This window comes from Ambystoma mexicanum, chromosome 2q, assembly GCF_040938575.1.
Source record: "Ambystoma mexicanum isolate Mex_15411 chromosome 2q, UKY_AmexF1_1, whole genome shotgun sequence".
NCBI classification, from domain to species: domain Eukaryota; kingdom Metazoa; phylum Chordata; class Amphibia; order Caudata; family Ambystomatidae; genus Ambystoma; species Ambystoma mexicanum.
Genome location: NC_090924.1, coordinates 1,097,129,832 through 1,097,149,439, shown reverse-complemented (window position 1 = coordinate 1,097,149,439; position 19,608 = coordinate 1,097,129,832). Strand labels below are relative to the sequence as shown.

The following is a 19,608-nucleotide window of genomic DNA, read 5'->3' as shown; positions in this document are numbered from 1 at the left end:
GGGCATGAGCGGCGGGTGGGGGGAACAGGGGCATGAGTAGGGGTGGGGGGCAACAGGAGAGAGACACGGGGCATGAGCGGGGGGGTGGGGGGAACACGGGGGAGACACGGGGCATGAGCGGGGGTGGGGGTCAACAGGAGAGAGACACGGGGCATGAGCGGGGGTGGGGGGTACACAAGGGAGACATGGGGCATGAGCGGGGGTGGGGGGTACACGAGGGAAACACGGGGCATGGGTGGGGGGAACACGAGGGAGACACGGGGCATTAGCGGGGGTTGGGGGGTAACACGAGGGAGACACGGGGCATGAGCGGGGGTGGGGGGCAACAGTAGTTAGACACGGGCATGAGCGGGGGGTGGGGGAACACGAGGGAGACACGGGGCATGAGCGGGGGGTGGGGCGGGAACAGGGGGGATACACGGGCCACGGGCAAGGGTGGGGGGGAACAGGAGGGAGACATGGGGCATGAGCGGGGGTGGGGGTACAGAAGGGAGACGCGGGGCATGAGCACGGGGTGGGGGCAACAGGAGGGAGAAATGGGGCATGAGCGGGGGGTACACAAGCTTGACACGGGACATGAGCGGGGGTGGGGGGTACATGAGGTAGACACAGGGCATGAGCGGGGGTGGGGGTGGGGGGGAACGGGAAACACGGGGCATGAGCGGGGGTGGAGGTCAACAGGAGAGACACACGGGGCATGAGCGGGGGTGAGGGGTACACGAGGGAGACACGGGGCATGAGCGGGGGGTGGGGGGTACACGAGGGAGACATGGGGCATGAGCGGGGGGAACAGGAGGGAGACACGGGGCATGAGCGGGGGGTGGGGGGCAACACGAGGGAGACACGGGGCATGAGCGGGGGTACATAGGGGAGTCATGGGGCATGAGCGGGGGGTGGGGGGAACACGAGGGAGACACGGGGCATGAGCAGGGGGTGGGGGGCAACATGAGAGAGACACACGGCATGATCGGGGGGTGGGGGGTACACGAGGTAGACACGAGGCATGAGCCGCGGTGGGCGGAACGGGGGAAACACGGGGCATGAGCGGCGGGTGGGGGGAACAGGAGGGAGACATGGGGCATGAGTGGGGGTGGGGGGGCAACACGAGGGAGACACGGGGCATGAGTGGGGGGTACAGAAGGGAGACACGGGGCATGAGTGGGGGGGCAACAGGAGAGAGACACAGGGCATGAGCGGGGGTGGGGGGCAACAGGAGGGAGACACGGGGCATGAGCAAGGGGGTGGGGGAACACTGGGCATCAGCGGGGATGGGGGTCAACAGGAGAGAGACACGGGGGGTGAGGGGTACACGAGGGAGACATGGGGCATGAGCAGGGGGTGGGGGGTACACGAGGGAGACATGGGGCATGAGCGGGGGGTGGGGGGTACACGAGGGAGACACGGGGCATGAGCGGGGGTTGGTGGGCAACAGGAATTAGACACGGGGCATGAGCGGGGGGTGGGGTGCAACAGGAGACACGGGGCATGAGCGGGGGGTGGGGCGGGAACAGGGGGGAGACATGGGCCATGGGCAAGAGCGGGGGTGGGGGGGAACAGGAGGGAGACATGGGGCATGAGCGGGGGTGGCGGTACAGAAGGGAGACACTGGGCATGAGCAGTGGGTGGGGGCAACAGGAGGGAGACACGGGGCATGAGCGGGGGTGGGGCGGGAACAGGGGGGAGACACGGGCCATGGGCAAGAGCGGGGGTGGGGGGGAACAGGAGGGAGACATGGGGCATGAGCGTGGGTGGGGGTACAGAAGGGAGACACTGGGCATGAGCAGTGGGTGGGGGGCAACAGGAGGGAGACATGGGGCATGAGCGGGGGGTGGGGGGGTACACGAGCTAGACACGGGGCATGAGCGGGGGTGGGGGGAACAGGGGAAACACGGGGCATGAGCGGGGGTGGGGGGACGGGAGGGAGACACGGGGCATGAGCGGTGGTGGGGGGAACAGGGCACACACAGGGCATGAGCGGGGGATGGGGGAACAGAGGAGGCACGGGGCATGAGCGGGGGGAGGGGGGTGCGAGGGAGACACGGTGCATGAGCGGGGGGTGGGGGGCAACACGAGGAAGACACGGGGCATGAGCGGGGGTGGGGGTACAAAAAGGAGTCACGGGGCATGAGCGGGGGGTGGGGTGAACACGAGGGAGACACGGGGCATGAGCAGGGGGTGGGGGCAACATGAGAGACACACACGGCATGATCGGGGGTTGGGGGGGTACACGAGGTAGACACGGGGCATGAGCGGGGGTGGGCGGAACAGGGGAAACACGGGGCATGAGCGGCGGGTGGGGGGAACAGGGGCATGAGTAGGGGTGGGGGGCAACAGGAGAGAGACACGGGGCATGAGCGGGGGGGTGGGGGGAACACGGGGGAGACACGAGGCATGAGCGGGGGTGGGGGTCAACAGGAGAGAGACACGGGGCATGAGCGGGGGTGGGGGGTACACAAGGGAAACACGGGGCATGGGTGGGGGGAACACGAGGGAGACACTGGGCATTAGCGGGGGTTGGGGGGTAACACGAGGGAGACACGGGGCATGAGCGGGGGTGGGGGGCAACAGTAGTTAGACACGGGCATGAGCGGGGGGTGGGGGAACACGAGGGAGACACGGGGCATGAGCGGGGGGTGGGGCGGGAACAGGGGGGATACACGGGCCACGGGCAAGGGTGGGGGGGAACAGGAGGGAGACATGGGGCATGAGCGGGGGTGGGGGTACAGAAGGGAGACGCGGGGCATGAGCACGGGGTGGGGGCAACAGGAGGGAGAAATGGGGCATGAGCGGGGGGTACACAAGCTAGACACGGGACATGAGCGGGGGTGGGGGGTACATGAGGTAGACACAGGGCATGAGCGGGGGTGGGGGTGGGGGGGAACAGGGGAAACACGGGGCATGAGCGGAGGTGGAGGTCAACAGGAGAGACACACGGGGCATGAGCGGGGGTGAGGGGTACACGAGGGAGACACGGGGCATGAGCGGGGGGTGGGGGGTACACGAGGGAGACATGGGGCATGAGCGGGGGGCGGGGGGAACAGGAGGGAGACACGGGGCATGAGCGGGGGGTGGGGGGCAACACGAGGGAGACACGGGGCGTGAGCGGGGGTACATAGGGGAGTCATGGGGCATGAGCGGGGGGTGGGGGGAACACGAGGGAGACACGGGGCATGAGCAGGGGGTGGGGGGCAACATGAGAGAGACACACGGCATGATCGGGGGGTGGGGGGGTACACGAGGTAGACACGAGGCATGAGCGGCGGTGGGCGGAACGGGGGAAACACGGGGCATGAGCGGCGGGTGGGGGGAACAGGAGGGAGACATGGGGCATGAGTGGGGGTGGGGGGGCAACACGAGGGAGACACGGGGCATGAGTGGGGGGTACAGAAAGGAGACACGGGGCATGAGTGGGGGGGCAACAGGAGAGAGACACAGGGGATGAGCGGGGGTGGGGGGGCAACAGGAGGGAGACACGGGGCATGAGCAAGGGGGTGGGGGAACACTGGGCATCAGCGGGGATGGGGGTCAACAGGAGAGAGACACGGGGGTGAGGGGTACACGAGGGAGACATGGGGCATGAGCGGGGGGTGGGGGGTACACGAGGGAGACATGGGGCATGAGCGGGGGGTGGGGGGTACACGAGGGAGACACGGGGCATGAGCGGGGGTTGGTGGGCAACAGGAATTAGACACGGGGCATGAGCGGGGGGTGGGGTGCAACAGGAGACACGGGGCATGAGCGGGGGGTGGGGCGGGAACAGGGGGGAGACATGGGCCATGGGCAAGAGCGGGGGTGGGGGGGAACAGGAGGGAGACATGGGGCATGAGCGGGGGTGGCGGTACAGAAGGGAGACACTGGGCATGAGCAGTGGGTGGGGGCAACAGGAGGGAGACACGGGGCATGAGCAGGGGTGGGGCGGGAACAGGGGGGAGACACGGGGCATGAGCGGGGGGTGGGGCGGGAACAGGGGGGAGACACGGGCCATGGGCAAGAGCGGGGGTGGGGGGGAACAGGAGGGAGACATGGGGCATGAGCGGGGGTGGGGGTACAGAAGGGAGACACTGGGCATGAGCAGTGGGTGGGGGGCAACAGGAGGGAGACATGGGGCATGAGCGGGGGGTGGGGGGGTACACGAGCTAGACACGGGGCATGAGCGGGGGTGGGGGGAACAGGGGAAACACGGGGCATGAGCGGGGGTGGGCGGAACAGGGGAAACACGGGGCATGAGCGGCGGGTGGGGGGAACAGGGGCATGAGTAGGGGTGGGGGGCAACAGGAGAGAGACACGGGGCATGAGCGGGGGGGTGGGGGGAACACGGGGGAGACACGGGGCATGAGCGGGGGTGGGGGTCAACAGGAGAGAGACACGGGGCATGAGCGGGGGTGGGGGTACACAAGGGAGACATGGGGCATGAGCGGGGGTGGGGGGTACACAAGGGAGACACGGGGCATGGGTGGGGGGAACACGAGGGAGACACGGGGCATGAGCGGGGGTTGGGGGGTAACACGAGGGAGACACGGGGCATGAGCGGGGGTGGGGGGCAACAGTAGTTAGACACGGGGCATGAGCGGGGGGTGGGGGAACACGAGGGAGACACGGGGCATGAGCGGGGGGTGGGGCGGGAACAGGGGGGATACACAGGCCACGGGCAAGGGTGGGGGGGAACAGGAGGGAGACATGGGGCATGAGCGGGGGTGGGGGTACAGAAGGGAGACGCGGGGCATGAGCACGGGGTGGGGGCAACAGGAGGGAGAAATGGGGCATGAGCGGGGGGTACACAAGCTAGACACTGGACATGAGCGGGGGTGGGGGTACATGAGGTAGACACAGGGCATGAGCGGGGGTGGGGGTGGGGGGGAACAGGGGAAACACGGGGCATGAGCAGGGGTGGAGGTCAACAGGAGAGACACACGGGGCATGAGCGGGGGGTGAGGGGTACACGAGGGAGACACGGGGCATGAGCGGGGGGTGGGGGGTACACGAGGGAGACATGGGGCATGAGCGGGGGGTGGGGGTACACGAGGGAGACACGGGGCATGAGCGGGGGTGGGGGGAACACGAGGGAGACACGGGGCATGAGCGGGGGGTGGGGGGAACACGAGGGAGACACAGGGCATGAGCGGGGGTTGGGGGGAACACGAGGGAGACACAGGGCATGATCGGGGGTTGGGGGAACACGAGGGAGACACGGGGCATGAGCAGGGGGTGGGGGGAACACGAGGGAGACACTGGGCATGAGCGGGGGGTGAGGTGGGAACAGGAGGGAGACGCGGGGGGGTACACAAGCTGGACACGAGGCATGAGCGGGAGGTGGGGGGTACACGAGGGAGACACGGGGCATGAGCGGGGGTGGGGGAGAAAAGGGGAAACACAGGGCATGAGCAGGGGTGGGGGGGATGGGAGGGAGACACGGGGCATGAGCGGGGGTGGGGGGGAACAGGGCACATACGGGGCACGAGCGGGGGATGGGGGGAACAGGGGAGACACGGGGCATGAGCGGGGGGTGGGGGAGCACGAGGGAGATACGCGGCATGAGCAGGGGTGGGGGGGAACAGGGGAGACACGCGGCATGAGCGAGGGGTGGGGGGAACGGGAGAGACACGGGCCATGAGCGGTGGGGTGGAGGGGAACGGGAGAGAGACACGGGCCATGAGCGAGGGGTGGGGGGAACGGGAGAGAGACACGGGCCATGAGCGGTGGGGTGGAGGGGAATGGGAGAGAGACACAGAGCTTACTATGCAGCGCTCTGATGCAAACGATAAACAAAGATGGCGGGCGTCTCTCACAATACGATGCACTGCACGCTTCACCGGAGCCAATAGGAAAGCATGTCAGATGTCTGCAGACATCACGCAAGCCGCTTGCCCAATCCCCGTCCTTTCCGCGGAGCGAACAGGGAATTGTGTCCGCGAAGCGGACACAGATATCACACATTTTTTTCACTTATATTTTTGTCATTTTAAAAAAAAATACTGGACGGATTTACACCAAATAAAAAAAAAATCACGCTTTCGGGACCAGGCCGCCGCTCCCGCCGCAAATTTGGTGTAAATCCGTCCAGCGGTTTGTGCTGTAGGCGTGAGCACATTTTTTTCCCATTATGTATATGGGAAAAAAAGAAGTTTTGGGACCCCCCCTATAACTTTGCCCCCCCTGGACCAAACCCCACCAAACTTTGCAAAAACGTTCAGAGTGGGCCATATACTTCTGTTTGCAATGTTTGGGGACAGTTCGTCCAGGGGGAGTGAAGTTATAAGCTGCCCAGAAAGTGCTCTTCCTATGGAAACAGCAACTTAACCATAAATATATATATATATATATATATATATATATATATATATATATATATATATATATATTTTTTTTTTTTTTTTTTTTTCTTCAATGAAAAGGGCAATGGTGAAATCATTGGTGGGATTTTTTCAAATCCGTGTTGACAGTCATTTTTGAAACGGGGCACAACACACAGCAGTGGTACCGTCTTTAAAGGAAAGAGAAGAGAAGAGAAACAGGACAGTGGGGGCAGAGACAGCTGAATGAACGAAAGCAACATGTAAGGTGGGATGCGGCCCTTATGTAGATAGCAAATATATTTGAAACAATATTTGCTTCCCATATAAGCGCCTTACAAGTGAACAATACATAAATAAATACTTTGAGGTTAGAGATGTGGAACGGGCTCAATTTGTGTGCCTGCCACATAATTCAGCACTCGGGTTAAAGGGTTTGATTTTGTGGGTCAGCAGGTGAAGATTAATCTTAAGGCGTGATGGGTCAAAACCAACATCTGATGATCCCACATGTGGAGCCAGCCATCCGCAACTGAGAGCTTGGTAAATTATGAAGATGACAATGATTGGCTAGGAAGGACTTTATCAAGCTGAGGGTAAGAGGCCCTGTTCTTAGGTCTCAGAGGTGTTGCAGAAGAAAGTCGCGGTGAATTGAATCAAATTCTGAGGAATGATCTAAAAGTATTTTTGCTGCAACACTGGCATCATCAAAAATAGTCATTCGATCATCAAGCACCATCTGCAGTACCACTTCGGTGTCACAGCATGGTCTAAAGCCAGCTTTTACAGTTTTTCTAATAGATTGAGTCTCATAGTAGTACTAGTAGTTGTCCTTTAGTTGACTCCTTTATCCCATTAGTAAGCTTGTCTTGGAGGAATTCTGGCCAGTCTTGTGTAGGGCACTTTGTGTGATGAACAAGACCTTAAGTCGCCCGTCGGCTGATAGGAACCAGTGTAGTATTTATTATTTTTCTTTATTCTTTAATATGTATTGGTTGAATTAATTCAACCTTGCATATATCAAAACACATGCAAAGAAAATGATTAAAATAGAAACATATTAGATGTACGTTCTTCAATTACAATTGCAAAATTCCCTCAATTAGAGGGATATATATTTAATCATATTTAATTTCAACCAAATGAATTTCCCCTACAAATGTCAAAACACTTTTAGTAAGGTACGACTCTTGTCCACTTCCAATCTGTTCCAAAAAGCATCTGATTTTAACCACTCCGACATATGGAAGAAATGGGTGAAAAACATATTTCTCAGTTGGTCTAGGACTGTACATTCTACCAGCAAATGCTTTTGCGTTTGCACAGTTGCTTCACTGTCACAATAATTACAGCCTCCTTTCTCTTTTTCATCCATCTCAGTCACTCAAACTGCAAGGATTTCCCCTGTTTGTATAATATTAAGTCAGAATCTAAGGAATAAGGAACGGCAATAACCATTGGGGAACCATCTCAAGTAGTTTGGGATCAGACCTAATGATTTTTCAATTAGTGAGTAGTTATGATATAATTTATAACTTCCCCCGAAACGCATAGAGCGAGCTACAAGTTTCTGTGTTACATATTGGATTTCCCCATTGATTGGAAGAAGTATTATTTGATTAATTGAATTTATGGTTTTTGTACTGAAAAATGTGAATTGTAATTTGTATGATTTGTATTACGTTGTTATGATTAGATCATAAGTAAAATGATGAATTTAATTCTTAAAAGTTGACTGGATTTCTAGTTTAATTGGTGTGCTGGGGATGGAAGTGTCAATTTGTAGACACTTTGTTGTATAATTTATAACTTCTCATTCTGTCGATTGGGCTAATCCAATCATATTCAAATAGGATTGTTTTACAGAAGCGATAGTAACTAAGTAACTCCCCACTGTTTGAGTATAGCTCCCCATGGAAGTCATCTGCATGCTCCCTAAAGTCATTCAAAGGTTTGGTTGCCCCCTTCCTCATGTTATTATTCAAGTCTTTATAGAGCGTATTTGGTACTGCCGTCAAAAGTTTATGATAAAGTGATAACACTCTCCACCTGTACCAACTGTTCATTGAGGCTAACCCACATTTAAACCTCAGTGTAGAGATGTGCACATTTGAAGGTAGAACTCTAAGGGCAGGGGTGATGTGTTCACCTGGTGTGAGGACAAGGAGGAGTCTAGCTGCAGAATTTTGGATTTGCTGGAGTTTTCGAAGCTGATGGGCAGGAGCGCCCAGTTAGAGGGAGTTGGCAAAGTCTAAATGGTAGAAGATGATTAACAAGGATTGCTGAGACTCTGTGAGGGTAGGAGAGATTAGGCAAGATTCTTCTGAGAATATGTAGGTGGAAATAACAAGTTCTGGACACAGTGTTGATGTGATGAGAGAGAGAGATGGGTCAGAGTCTAAAGTGCATCCCAGGCTTTTTACAGAGACGGGTGTTGCGGGTGGGGCTCCTAGGGAGGGTTGCCAGGGGATGGGTTGAGATAAGAGATGTTTTACCCCAGATTAGGATTTCAGTTTTCCCAGGGTTGAGGAGGTGGTTGTTAGCCGTCATCCAGTGGTCGATTCCAGAGAGGCAGGAGGCAAGGTCAGGTCAGGGGGAAGCCAGCGACTTGGGAATCTTGAAAATTATCTGGGTGTCATCTGTGTAGTTGTAGCTGGTTTGGTTAAGAGAGCGGATGATTGCAGGGAAGGGGCTAAGGTAGAGATTGAATAGGAGGGGGGGGACAGGGAGGCTCCCTGCAGGACCCCTTTGGGGAAAGGCCGGGGGGCGAGGAACATGAGTTGAGTGGTTTGAGAGGAATGAGGAGATCCATCTTAGTGTGGAATCCCTGATACCAAGAGAGTTGAGTCGATCGGTGAGGATGCTGTGGTCGATGCGGTCAAAGGCAAAAGAGAGGTCAAGCAGGATAAATGCAGCATAGCCTTCCGAGTCTGCAGTTCTTTTCAAGTCATCCCATGTGGCGATGATGGAAGATTCTGTTCCTCAGCAGGGCCTGAAACCAGATTGGGCAGGGTCGGGAAGACTGTTAGATTCTGTGTAGAGGCAGAGCTGCGAGTATGCATCGCTGTTTAAGAGTTTGGCAATGAAGCTGGTGTTTGAGATAGGGTGGTAGTTTGAAGGAAGGAGGGGGTTCCAGGGTGGGCTTTTTAAGAAAGAGCTTGACATGGGAGGTTTTGAAAGCCTTGGGAAAGATGCCTGAAGTAAGAGAATGGTTAATTATGGATCTTGCAACGCAGCCTGTCCAGGCTGCGGATAGAATGTTCATCGGTAGTGAGGAGGGGGCAGGTATCTCCAGGGGAACCGGAGGGGCGGCTTTGCGATAGTAGTTTCAGGAATTCAGGGTGATAAATGGAGTGAGCAGAGGATGGGGGGGGGGGGAAGAGACAGGACAAGGATGAGAAGAGGGCGAATGAATGATGCTAATTTGGTGATGTCTTTCACTAGTGATGTTGTAAAAGTGGTCTGACAGGACATTGCAGAGTGTTTGGGAGTGGGGGGAGGGAGGTGTGGAACAGCTTCAAGTCTTGAATTCTGCGATGATCCTTTGGAGTTTTCCGGTAGGGGTACGGGAGTTGGATAGTCGGTTTCCATAGTAGTATCTTTTGGCTTTCCTAATGCCAATCCTATAGGCCTTGGTCTGTCTGTCTGGCATAAGTGCTTTTGTTTTTTAGGCGAGTGGTTGGCCCTCCAAGTGTACTCCAGGTGATGCTTGAGAGTTTTAAGGATTTGAGGGAGGGTGTGTTCTACTTGGGATTAGGACCTGCTCTCTGGGAGGCAGATCTCGTTGGTGTGAGAGGGATGAGGGCATTGGAGAGCCAATGCCAAGAAGGTCAATGGAGGAAGGTCCTTCATGTAGTGTGACGGCTGGGAGGGAGTAAAAAAGGGAATTGGCTAGGTCAGGATTTATAATGACCTTATTCAAGAGTGGTACAGAGGAGGGGGGGATGAGGTGGGGCTAGTGAGATGGTTCTACGGGGGAAAGGGGAGGAGGTTGAGATAGAGAGGATGGTGGACTAATTGGTCCAAATTAGAGGACGGGGAGGCATGGGGGAGATAGTCGGTAGAGCTGAATAAAGCGTCAAGGGTGTGTCCTACTATGTGAGTGCGTTGTGATATCAGTTGAGTCCTGTTGAGAGCTTCCATGTCATTGATGAGCGGACGAGTCCTAGGGTTGGAGGGAACGTTAAACCAGATTTTGAAGCCTCCTTATATGGTAAGGGATGGGTGGGGTTTCAGAATAGATGGTAGGGAGTCATTAAGGAAGTCTGCAAAGTTTCTATTGTTGCCAGTAGGTCTGTAAAGGAGTAAGACACTCTGGGTGAAAGACGGAGAGAGTTGGATTTTTACTAGCAGTGATTCCCAATCTGTGTTGCAGGGTTGTTTCTCGGTACGTAACACTGAGAGGTGTTGTTTGTAAAGGCTGGGTAATCCTCCAGCTCTTCTGGACCTATTGTGCATGGCCATGGAGTAGCTGGGGGGGAAAGACTTGTGTGTGACTAGTTCATAGTCGGAGAACCAGGTTTCAGTGATTTAGAGGATGTCTGGGTTCTCATCAGAGATAAAGTCAACCACGATGTGTTTGTTTTCGGAAACAGATCTGGCTTGATGAGTATGCAAGAGAGCGGGTAAGGTTTGTGAGGGAGGTTAGATCTTGGAGTGAGAGGATGGGCGCAAGTATGTGGGGGTGAGAGGCGAGAGGAGGAGTGGCATGTTAGGTCTATCTGAGAGGGGGTGTAGGGGTGAGCTTGTTTAGAATTGGAGGGGACTGAGGAGGAGGGGGAGATGCAGGGGAGGCGAGAGGCTGTGAGGAGAGGCATACATGGGGGAAAGGTGTGGATCTGGGAGGTGTGCTTTTGAGAGGGGTGGGTGGTTTGAAGGTGGTCGGGTTTGGGAAATTTTGGAGGGGAGGCAAATGGCGATGTTGGAGGGGAGGACAAGATGGTGTAAGGGAGGGGGCATGGAGGAGTCTTGGTCTGATGTAAGGATTGAGGGTGCAATGTCCAGTGGTGGATGTGGCCTTTGTGTTCAAGAGAGTGTCTGGGAGCTAATGAGGGGATATGGGGGTGTTTGTGTGAAAGAGGGGCTGTTGAAAGCAGCGTGTCATCCAGGGGGGCCGGAGGAAAGGCAAATGCGTTAGGGAAGATGGGAGAAGGCAGTAAGGTGTACGGTGGAGGAGTGTTGGGCAGAGTGGGTGGAGGTGGGCAGGGGTGTGTGTGTGTGTGAAGGTGTGTTGGAGAGGAGGACGGAGATGGAGGGGGAGGGTAGAGTGGCATACATGGCTGATGGTCTGGTTTCTGGAATGCCATCGGGCAGCTCTACTCTGGGATGTGTGAGGCCGGCTTGGGGATGAGAAATTTGAGTTGGGGAGGATGGTAGGTGGGGTAAGGTGAAGGGAGGTGGAGCGTTGGGGTAGAGTTGGGAGCATAGGGGTGAGGTGAGTGCGTGTCTGAGTGACGGGAGAGGAGGGTGTGAGGATGGTAGGGGGAGGTAGAGTGGCAGAGTGGGTCATTGGTCTGGTTTCTGAACGTCAGCATGCAGCGCTATTCTGGGATGCATGAGGCATGGTGGGAAGATGCAGCCTGAAGGCTTCAGATGGTGGAGACGACGCCAGGTGGCAGAGGCTCTGTGTGCACTAAGGCCTGGAGGGGGCCTGAAGGAGCTAGGTGAGATGTGTGCACAGGGGGTGGCCGAGTTCAGAGGTGGCATGGAGTACAAAGGAGTGGAGCTGTGGCCACATGAGTATTGCTATGGGTTCATGTCAGATGTGATACTCAATAGAGCTAGAATTAAAAATAGGGCCTGGAAATGCAGCATGATTCAAAACAGCTAGATTCAAAACATGAACGGTGCCTAAAAATGAAGCTAGATTCAAAACATTAAGTGGTGCCTCATGCAGCTAATAAAGAAATGTTGACCCGATAACATTGGATACCAAAAAAACACTAAAGTTAATTTGGTTATGGACACAATCAAAAATCTTCATTCCTACAGGTCATATAGACTTTTATTCAATACAAACATGCTTTAGCAATTCGGTAACATGACAGATATGGCAATCTACCCACTGTTGATACAACGTGAAGTGAGAAGCGACTGAATTGGTGTAGAGCTGCAAAGTACAAAGCTTAGAGAATACCTGAACACAGTGTCAAATTGTGGAGGCTCACAACTGTGGTACCAATCACTTTTCCACCGTTTCATTCTTACACGTCTCTTGAGAGCTTAAAATGTGCACTCACCAGTGGCATTGGTGAGATATATTTGCACATCGTTTCTTACACTCCTAGGGTCTATGTGGGGAACTGAGGTGGCAATGGGCATTGTACTTGCTTAGTCGCTTGACATTTGGAGTCTTCCATCCCCCATGAAGCACTCCCTTGTGTACCCTCTTCTTAAGAAACCCTCAGCCGACTCCTCCTGCCGTGTTAATTACCGCCCTATCTCCATCACTCCTTTCCTGGGAAAATTCTTGGAAAAGCTGGCCATCTCCCAGCTTAATCTACACACTGAATTGATTGTTGTCTCCATGACCATGATCTTACTTTATCTCTCTTCTGCCTTTAACACAGTCACCCATGCCATCCTGCTCAACCGCCTCTGTGATAATCTGGGTATCACTGATCAGGCTCTGGCTTGGCTGACCTCATTCCTCTCCGATCGACCCTCCCAGGTCCAACTTGGGTCCTTCCTCTCCTCTATCTCTATCTCTACCTGTGGTGTTCCCAGGGGTCTAACCTATCTCCCTGGCTGTTCAACCAATACCTGGCACTTCTTGCTCACTGCATTGCCACTCTCTGCTCCAAGTTTCAGTGCAATGCGGATGACACTCTGCTCATTTTCAGGCTCCCTTCCACCACCTCTTCTCCTTCTCTCATCTCTGACTGCCCGCTATCCAGGAGTGGTGTGCCACCAACGATCTCTGCCTTCATGCCAGTAAGCCTGAGATTCTCCTCAGCACACCTGCACCCTCCTTTCCTGTCGTTCCCTGGCCGGCCTCTCTTGGCCCTCTTCCTTCTCCCACCTGTGAGGCTAAACACCTCCTTCTCGCCTCACATCTCGGACGTCTCTAAGAAGTCGCACTACCAGTCTCCAGAGCTCTGGTTCTCACTAGGCTAGACTACTGCAACAGCCTCTTTCTAGATCTGCCTGCTTCTACTTTCCGCCCTCTGCAACTCATCCAGAACAGGACTGCGAGACTTGTCCTTGGCCTCAGGCCCAGGGGTCGTATCTCTCCAGGACTGAAATCTCTGCGTTGGCTCCCAGTGGCTGCGAAGATTAAGTTCAAAACCCTCTGCATTATCCACAAGGCCTTCTGGGGCCTGGGGCCTCAATACCTCCAACTCTCTCTTCCTAAATATCTTCCTTCTCAAACTCTTGGCTCATCCGCCTTCAACTCCCTCAGGGTCAGTCGATTCTCCAAGCAGCGTGTTGGTGGTCGATCTTTCTTCGGTTGGGGCCTCCCTCTGGAACAGCCTCCCTGCCCCCCTGAAACTTGAGGAGAACCATCTTCGGTTCCGGAAGCACTTCAAGAACTTTGTCTTTGCTTCTGCTTTCTCTCCTCCTCTCCCCTGCTGAACTCCTGACTGAAACTGCACTGGTCACCTGGCTACCGTCTGATCCTGGGTCCAGGTCCCCTCCCCACCAGCTGCATACCTGCACTGCCTCCTGGGCCACCCCTGCACTTGGGGGCTGTTTCTGTATCCCTAGAGTCCCCACCAGCTCTTCACACTTGATGTCTGCACTTACCCCTGCACTTGCCACAAGCTGACCACACTTTTCCCACTGTTTTTATTTATTTTTTACTATTGATCCTATATATTGCACTGCCCCTTCCCCCTCAGCTCCCACACTCCCCCCCCCCCTGCACTTGTGCGATCTCAATATCACCTGGCCTAGTAAGATCAATGTCTCTGTCTTCCTCCTGTTCCCCTTCCCTCGCTGCGCTTTGAAACACTTTTGTATAGGCGCGTTATAAATGCCATATCATATCACATATCATTTTTACTCTAGCAGGTATCAAAATTAGGATTGGATAAGCAGGGGCTAAGAGGCAGCTCCTGGTTATCCAACAGTAAAGAGTGATCATGTGCTACAAAATCGGGGTGAGGAGCTAAGACATAGCGTTCTGCGAGTTTAAATTCCACATAAAATAGCAAAATATCCTTCTACTGTGTTTTTTTCTTCTTTTTCGCCAATCTCTAATTCTGATAATTCTTTACTCCTCTCCCGGGCTTAAGTGCTTCTCTTAAAAATCCTGTTCCTTCTACTCTATTTTTAAAATCTATCCTTCTCTCAATTGTTACATTACCAGTCTTCTCAATATCGCTCTTACCACTTCTACTTTCCCTCTTCTATTCAAACATGCTATTATAATTCCTGTCCTGAAAAAACCTTCCATGGATTCTGCTATTCCTTCTAACTTTCGTCCTATTTCTCTTCTTCCTTACCTTTCTAAATTGTTGGAACGTCTTGTTTACTCCCGGGTTTCTTCCTTTGTCACTCTTAATTCTATTTTAGCTCGCTTCGTCTGGTTTTGAACCCTTCATTGCACGGAAACTGCTCTTCTTTCCATCTGTCACTCTCTTCTTTTCGCCCGCTATGCTAAACACTCTTATATTCTTATACTCTTGGATTTATCCGCTGCTTTTGAGACGGTGCCTCATACATTACTTCTTCAATCCCTTTCCTCCTATGGATTTTCTGGTTCTGTAATCACATGGTTTCAATCTTATCTCTCTAATCACACTTACTCAGTATCTTGGTCTGGTGTTGGTTCTGATCCCCTTCCTCTTTCGCACAGTGTTCCACAAGCGTCTGTTCTTGGCTCATTCCTTTTCTGTCTCTATACCTCTCCCTTGGCTATTATGTCGTCTTTTGGGTTGTCTCATCATGTTTATGCTGATGAAACCCAACTATTTCTATCTTTTTCTTCTTTTACACATACTATTGACATGAATCTCTCTGCCTGTCTCTCTGCTATTAAAATGTGGATGTCGGACCACTTTCTTGTCCTTAATCCATCTAAGACTGAAGTCTCCCTGCTAATACTATTCCTCTGCCTGTTTCTCCTCCCTTTGTCCTGTTTTCCCCTTCTCATCTGCCTTTTTCTCTTACCGCCTGCAACCATGGTTTTCATCTTGACACTAATCTTTCCTTCGCTCATCACATTTTGATCACATCCCGTTCCTGTCGTTTCAATCTTTTCCATATTCGGAAAGTCAGACCTCTTCTCACTTTCAGTGCCACTAAGCTTCTAATCTCTTCATTAATCTTTTCTCGATTATTTGATTGTTCTGTAGTACTCTTTGGTCTTCCTGTCTCTCGTCTAGCTCCTCTTAAATCTGTTTTTAATTCCTCTATCTGTCTCCAGAATGCCAGAATGAGCGAATAAACTGAGTATCAGAGTGGCACAAGCTTCTGGAGCGGCTATAATCATAGATTAGTGTCTCACGTGAATTCACATGCGACCCTCCTTCCTAACCCCTGTGGCTCTTCAGTGGTTCCTATTCCCACGGCTACGTACGCTCTTAAATTTGAAGATGGGCACCAGGAGCGGAGCTAAGGAGGACGGACGTCATTGGTTGGGGCAGTATGACCCAAAGTGACAGCAAAGGGCTAAATAAGTGACAAGCAGTTTTTTAGGCTTTAAAGGAAAACTGCTTTAATATTATAGAGTATTCCCATCCTAGCGATTGGGAATATTCATAAGCATGTGAATCCATGTAAGGTACCAATGCTGGAGAACAGGAGTTACAGGTAAGTAACTTTTCCATCTCTCAAACCCATAACAATCTCCCGAACACCCCACTATCCAGGCATCCCCCATTGGTAGTGAGTTGTATGGGATATGAACAACTGAGGCACCCTTCTGAATGTACACACCCCAATACTTCACTTACCAGGAACCACCTAGAGACATGCCGGCACACAGAAAGTGGAACCTTCTGATCAGCACTCAACACTTCAGGATTTACACATTGCCTCTTTCTCCTTCCATTAGCTTTCCTCACCACTCCCTTTCTTCCAAAACCATGGGTAAGATGCCACTGCAATGGCAGAGGTCATGCCATAGAAGAAAACTTCACATTACATGAAATATTGAGGCTGCTCTGTGTGATACCTCGGTAAACGGTGATACACATTTTTGATGTTGACTTGATTTTGGACTTTGAATTAGTATGCATAAGGGTGAAAATAGGAAAATTAGGTTCACAGTCATCCTCTATCAATTTGATTCTGAGCTATGCTGATGAACCAAGCGTTAATGCAATACACATGTTCCGGGCTTTATTAAGTTAAATATGTAAGGATGAGTAGCCCTAAAACGCAGATGGCATATAGATTGTGAGACCATTTTGCATTAAATGGTACATTAGCACTGAAAGCAATGCCGAAGATGATAACTTCAGATTGTCACCAGTATTAATTCAATAATGTTTGTTAAATGGATGTATAAGGCTATGGAATAAATAATTTCAGTAGAGGCGACAGTGATTGAGAGGACAGTTCTATAACGGTAAGGGATTGGCTTACCTGTCTTCAGTATGAATCCCAGTCACTCCTTACCAGGGAGACTATTTGCACTGCTCTGTTGGAATGCCGCAAAGATGTTCTATGCTTTTCAGCTCATCGGTGTCTGAGGTGGCAGAAACCTAGTGCCCTGTAAGATAGGTCCGCAGGATGAGCACTCGCTGCTGTGGTCTGCAAGATGCAGGTTCGAAACCCGGTGAGGCCAACTCGGCCTTTCATCCTTTGGAAGTTGATACATTCGGTTTGGTGATAATTGTACGTAAGCATGTTCTTCGTAAAGGTGTGAGAGTGCCAAATAAAGAACACACCATCATTTGTAGCTTGGTTTTGGTTGCCTTCATCTCTATCTCCAAACCTGCAAAACATAGTCTGAAGGAGCACCCAAAGAGCGGCCTGTGCACTACATGTGTGGCCAACATGGATTTCATGGTAAGCTGGTGGATTTTTCCCTTTTTAGAGGTTTAGCATTCGATGATGGAGTTGAAAGGTATCTGCACCATATATATTTATGTTCAGCGCTCTCTTTGTAAGAGTTTTGCAAGTATTTTTCCCGAATTGGTTTGTGAATGTTCACTGTATTATCGAAGGGGACTTATATGTTCAGAATTCAAATTTGATCTTTGATCATGAAGTGCTGACAGTGGATTATTTTTCTAGCATCTTTTTGCCATTGTTTCCGGAAATCTGTCCAATTTACTGAGGAGTTAGGATGACAATTGTACATGTGCGTATGGATTCTGCCATTTGGATGGCAGAATTGCCCTGGTGTAATTCGTTACCTTTGTTCTTTAGCTCCCACCCTCTTTTACATGATCTACAATGGATCTTAAAAAATGTTGATATGTCTACTCTTTTGCGTTTATAAAGTGATTGGGTACCGCTGATAGCAGCTTAGAAGTGGTGTCAAATTTTAGGTAAGGAGGGAATGGGCTCAAGCAGCAGTGTTCCTCAAAATGGGAACCTAACATGTGCCTGGAATGATGGTAATCTTGCCAGGGGCAAAAAGACCTTGAATGCAAATATCCCAAATAAAGGTACAACTAAGATGCAGGCCCGAAGCTAACACCTTCTAAATTATAGATGAAAAACTGCTTACGTGTTTGATGGAGCACTGTAATGTGAAGACTTGCCAGCACCACCATTGGATTTGGCTCGCAGGTGGCACTACACCATTTGGTTTGCATCAGTAGGTGCTTTAGTGCCAGCACTGGTTTTGCTTGAAAGCTGGCGCTTCAGGACCACCCATTGCCCCAGTGGTGCTTAAGCTTTACCATATTTTTGTATACATGACCATTTAATGCCACCTGTTGAAACGTACATATTAACGGCTGTCGGGGGTTGCGTTAGCGCCGCTAACAGGTTGCACTGTCATGCCACCATTCGCTTTAGCTTGTGGGTGGCGGTGTACAGAAGGAGCTGGGGCTATTGTTGTAGCTGTACATGGTGTGGCATGAAATGGACAGCTCATACTGAAAACACAGGTGAGGTGGTAAGTCTGGAGAAAACAGGAATGTGGGGTGCCTCTCCCGTATCCATGTTCCTTGTGCCTCGCCAGCCGCTTTATCGGTCTCTCTATGCCTGTGTGACCAAAGGAGTTATATTTGCAGAAGCCAAGACTGTTGGCTTTGGTAATGTGTGTTTTATTAATATTTGTAGATTTCGTAAAACCTGCTTGTTCTTCTCTGTGATAGGACATGATGTTCCAGCTGCTTCAAGGCCTTGATTTCCTTCATTCACACCGTGTGGTTCACCGAGATCTGAAGCCACAGAACATTCTTGTCACAAGCAGTGGGCAAATAAAATTAGCAGACTTCGGCCTGGCACGAATCTACAGCTTCCAAATGGCACTTACATCAGTGGTAAGTTCAGATATGTTTTGTCTTGTGTTTCTTCATCAGCATGGATACTTACTTGAAGATGAGCCCCACTGCTTGGTGCAATAGTTTTTCAACATTAATTGATATTTTTGTATGTTTGCTGTCAGAACGATATCTGAATAGAACACTGCCTTACAATGTTAAGAGCAAGTGCAATAGATTGAAGCTGGGATCGCCCTGTTCCGGCCAAGATCATACTTATCCTGTCGGAATTAATCCAGATAATATAGGGTTCTGATAATATATGGTGCCGCAAAAAAGGGAACCCACATCTAAGAGAGATAATTAATATTTATTTGACATATCCATCGTAGTGAGTGGTGGTCCTGTTTAAGGTGTACATAGAAATTGCCAAATCAAGAATTCTCACACCTTCTTCGCACTAAGCACTATAGTGCATATTTACAGTCAGTCATTGGGAAAGCCAACAGTTGCGGCTTATGTCAAATGAATAGCAATGGTGCTAGCTTCGTTGATAAGTGCACTGACTATATTCACAAGTGTGCATCGTAGCAAGGCAAGACAATACAGTCTGCAGCCTTGAATCCTTTATGACTTGACCATTGCATGTGACCATCACACAATTCCCTTTCCCACTATGTCACAGAGGAGACTGTACAATACATACAGTAGTATTTTAATTTTTATGGAGCCACTAAACCGCTTTCTCAGGCAAAACGTCTAGTGCACAGCTTATTTCTGGGACAAAAGAGACCTTCTAGGCTTTGAGCTTGGCCTCAATAGAGTGACCCCCATTCCTGTCTATAACACCCTTGAACGCCAGCCATTTCCGTCATGCTTTAGGGGGAAGAGCCTCAACATAATATACAGGGTTGCGTGTAGCCTTTATAGGCAGTCCCAAGTATTTATATTATTTCACCTGCTCCAGATATATCCCACACATGGGTCAA

At 51.9% G+C, this 19,608-nt stretch overlaps 1 protein-coding gene across 3 annotated transcripts in view; it reads left to right on the top strand.

The window, feature by feature from the left end:
• The window catches only part of CDK6 (cyclin dependent kinase 6), an 896,150-nt gene that overhangs the window by 202,509 nt on the left and 674,033 nt on the right, over positions 1 to 19,608 (top strand). For all 3 annotated transcript variants that reach the window (XM_069648455.1, XM_069648457.1, XM_069648456.1), the window contains exon 4: positions 18,512 to 18,679. In XM_069648455.1, coding sequence (XP_069504556.1) covers positions 18,512 to 18,679 — 168 coding nt within the window. The remainder of the gene's footprint in view (positions 1 to 18,511; positions 18,680 to 19,608) is intronic.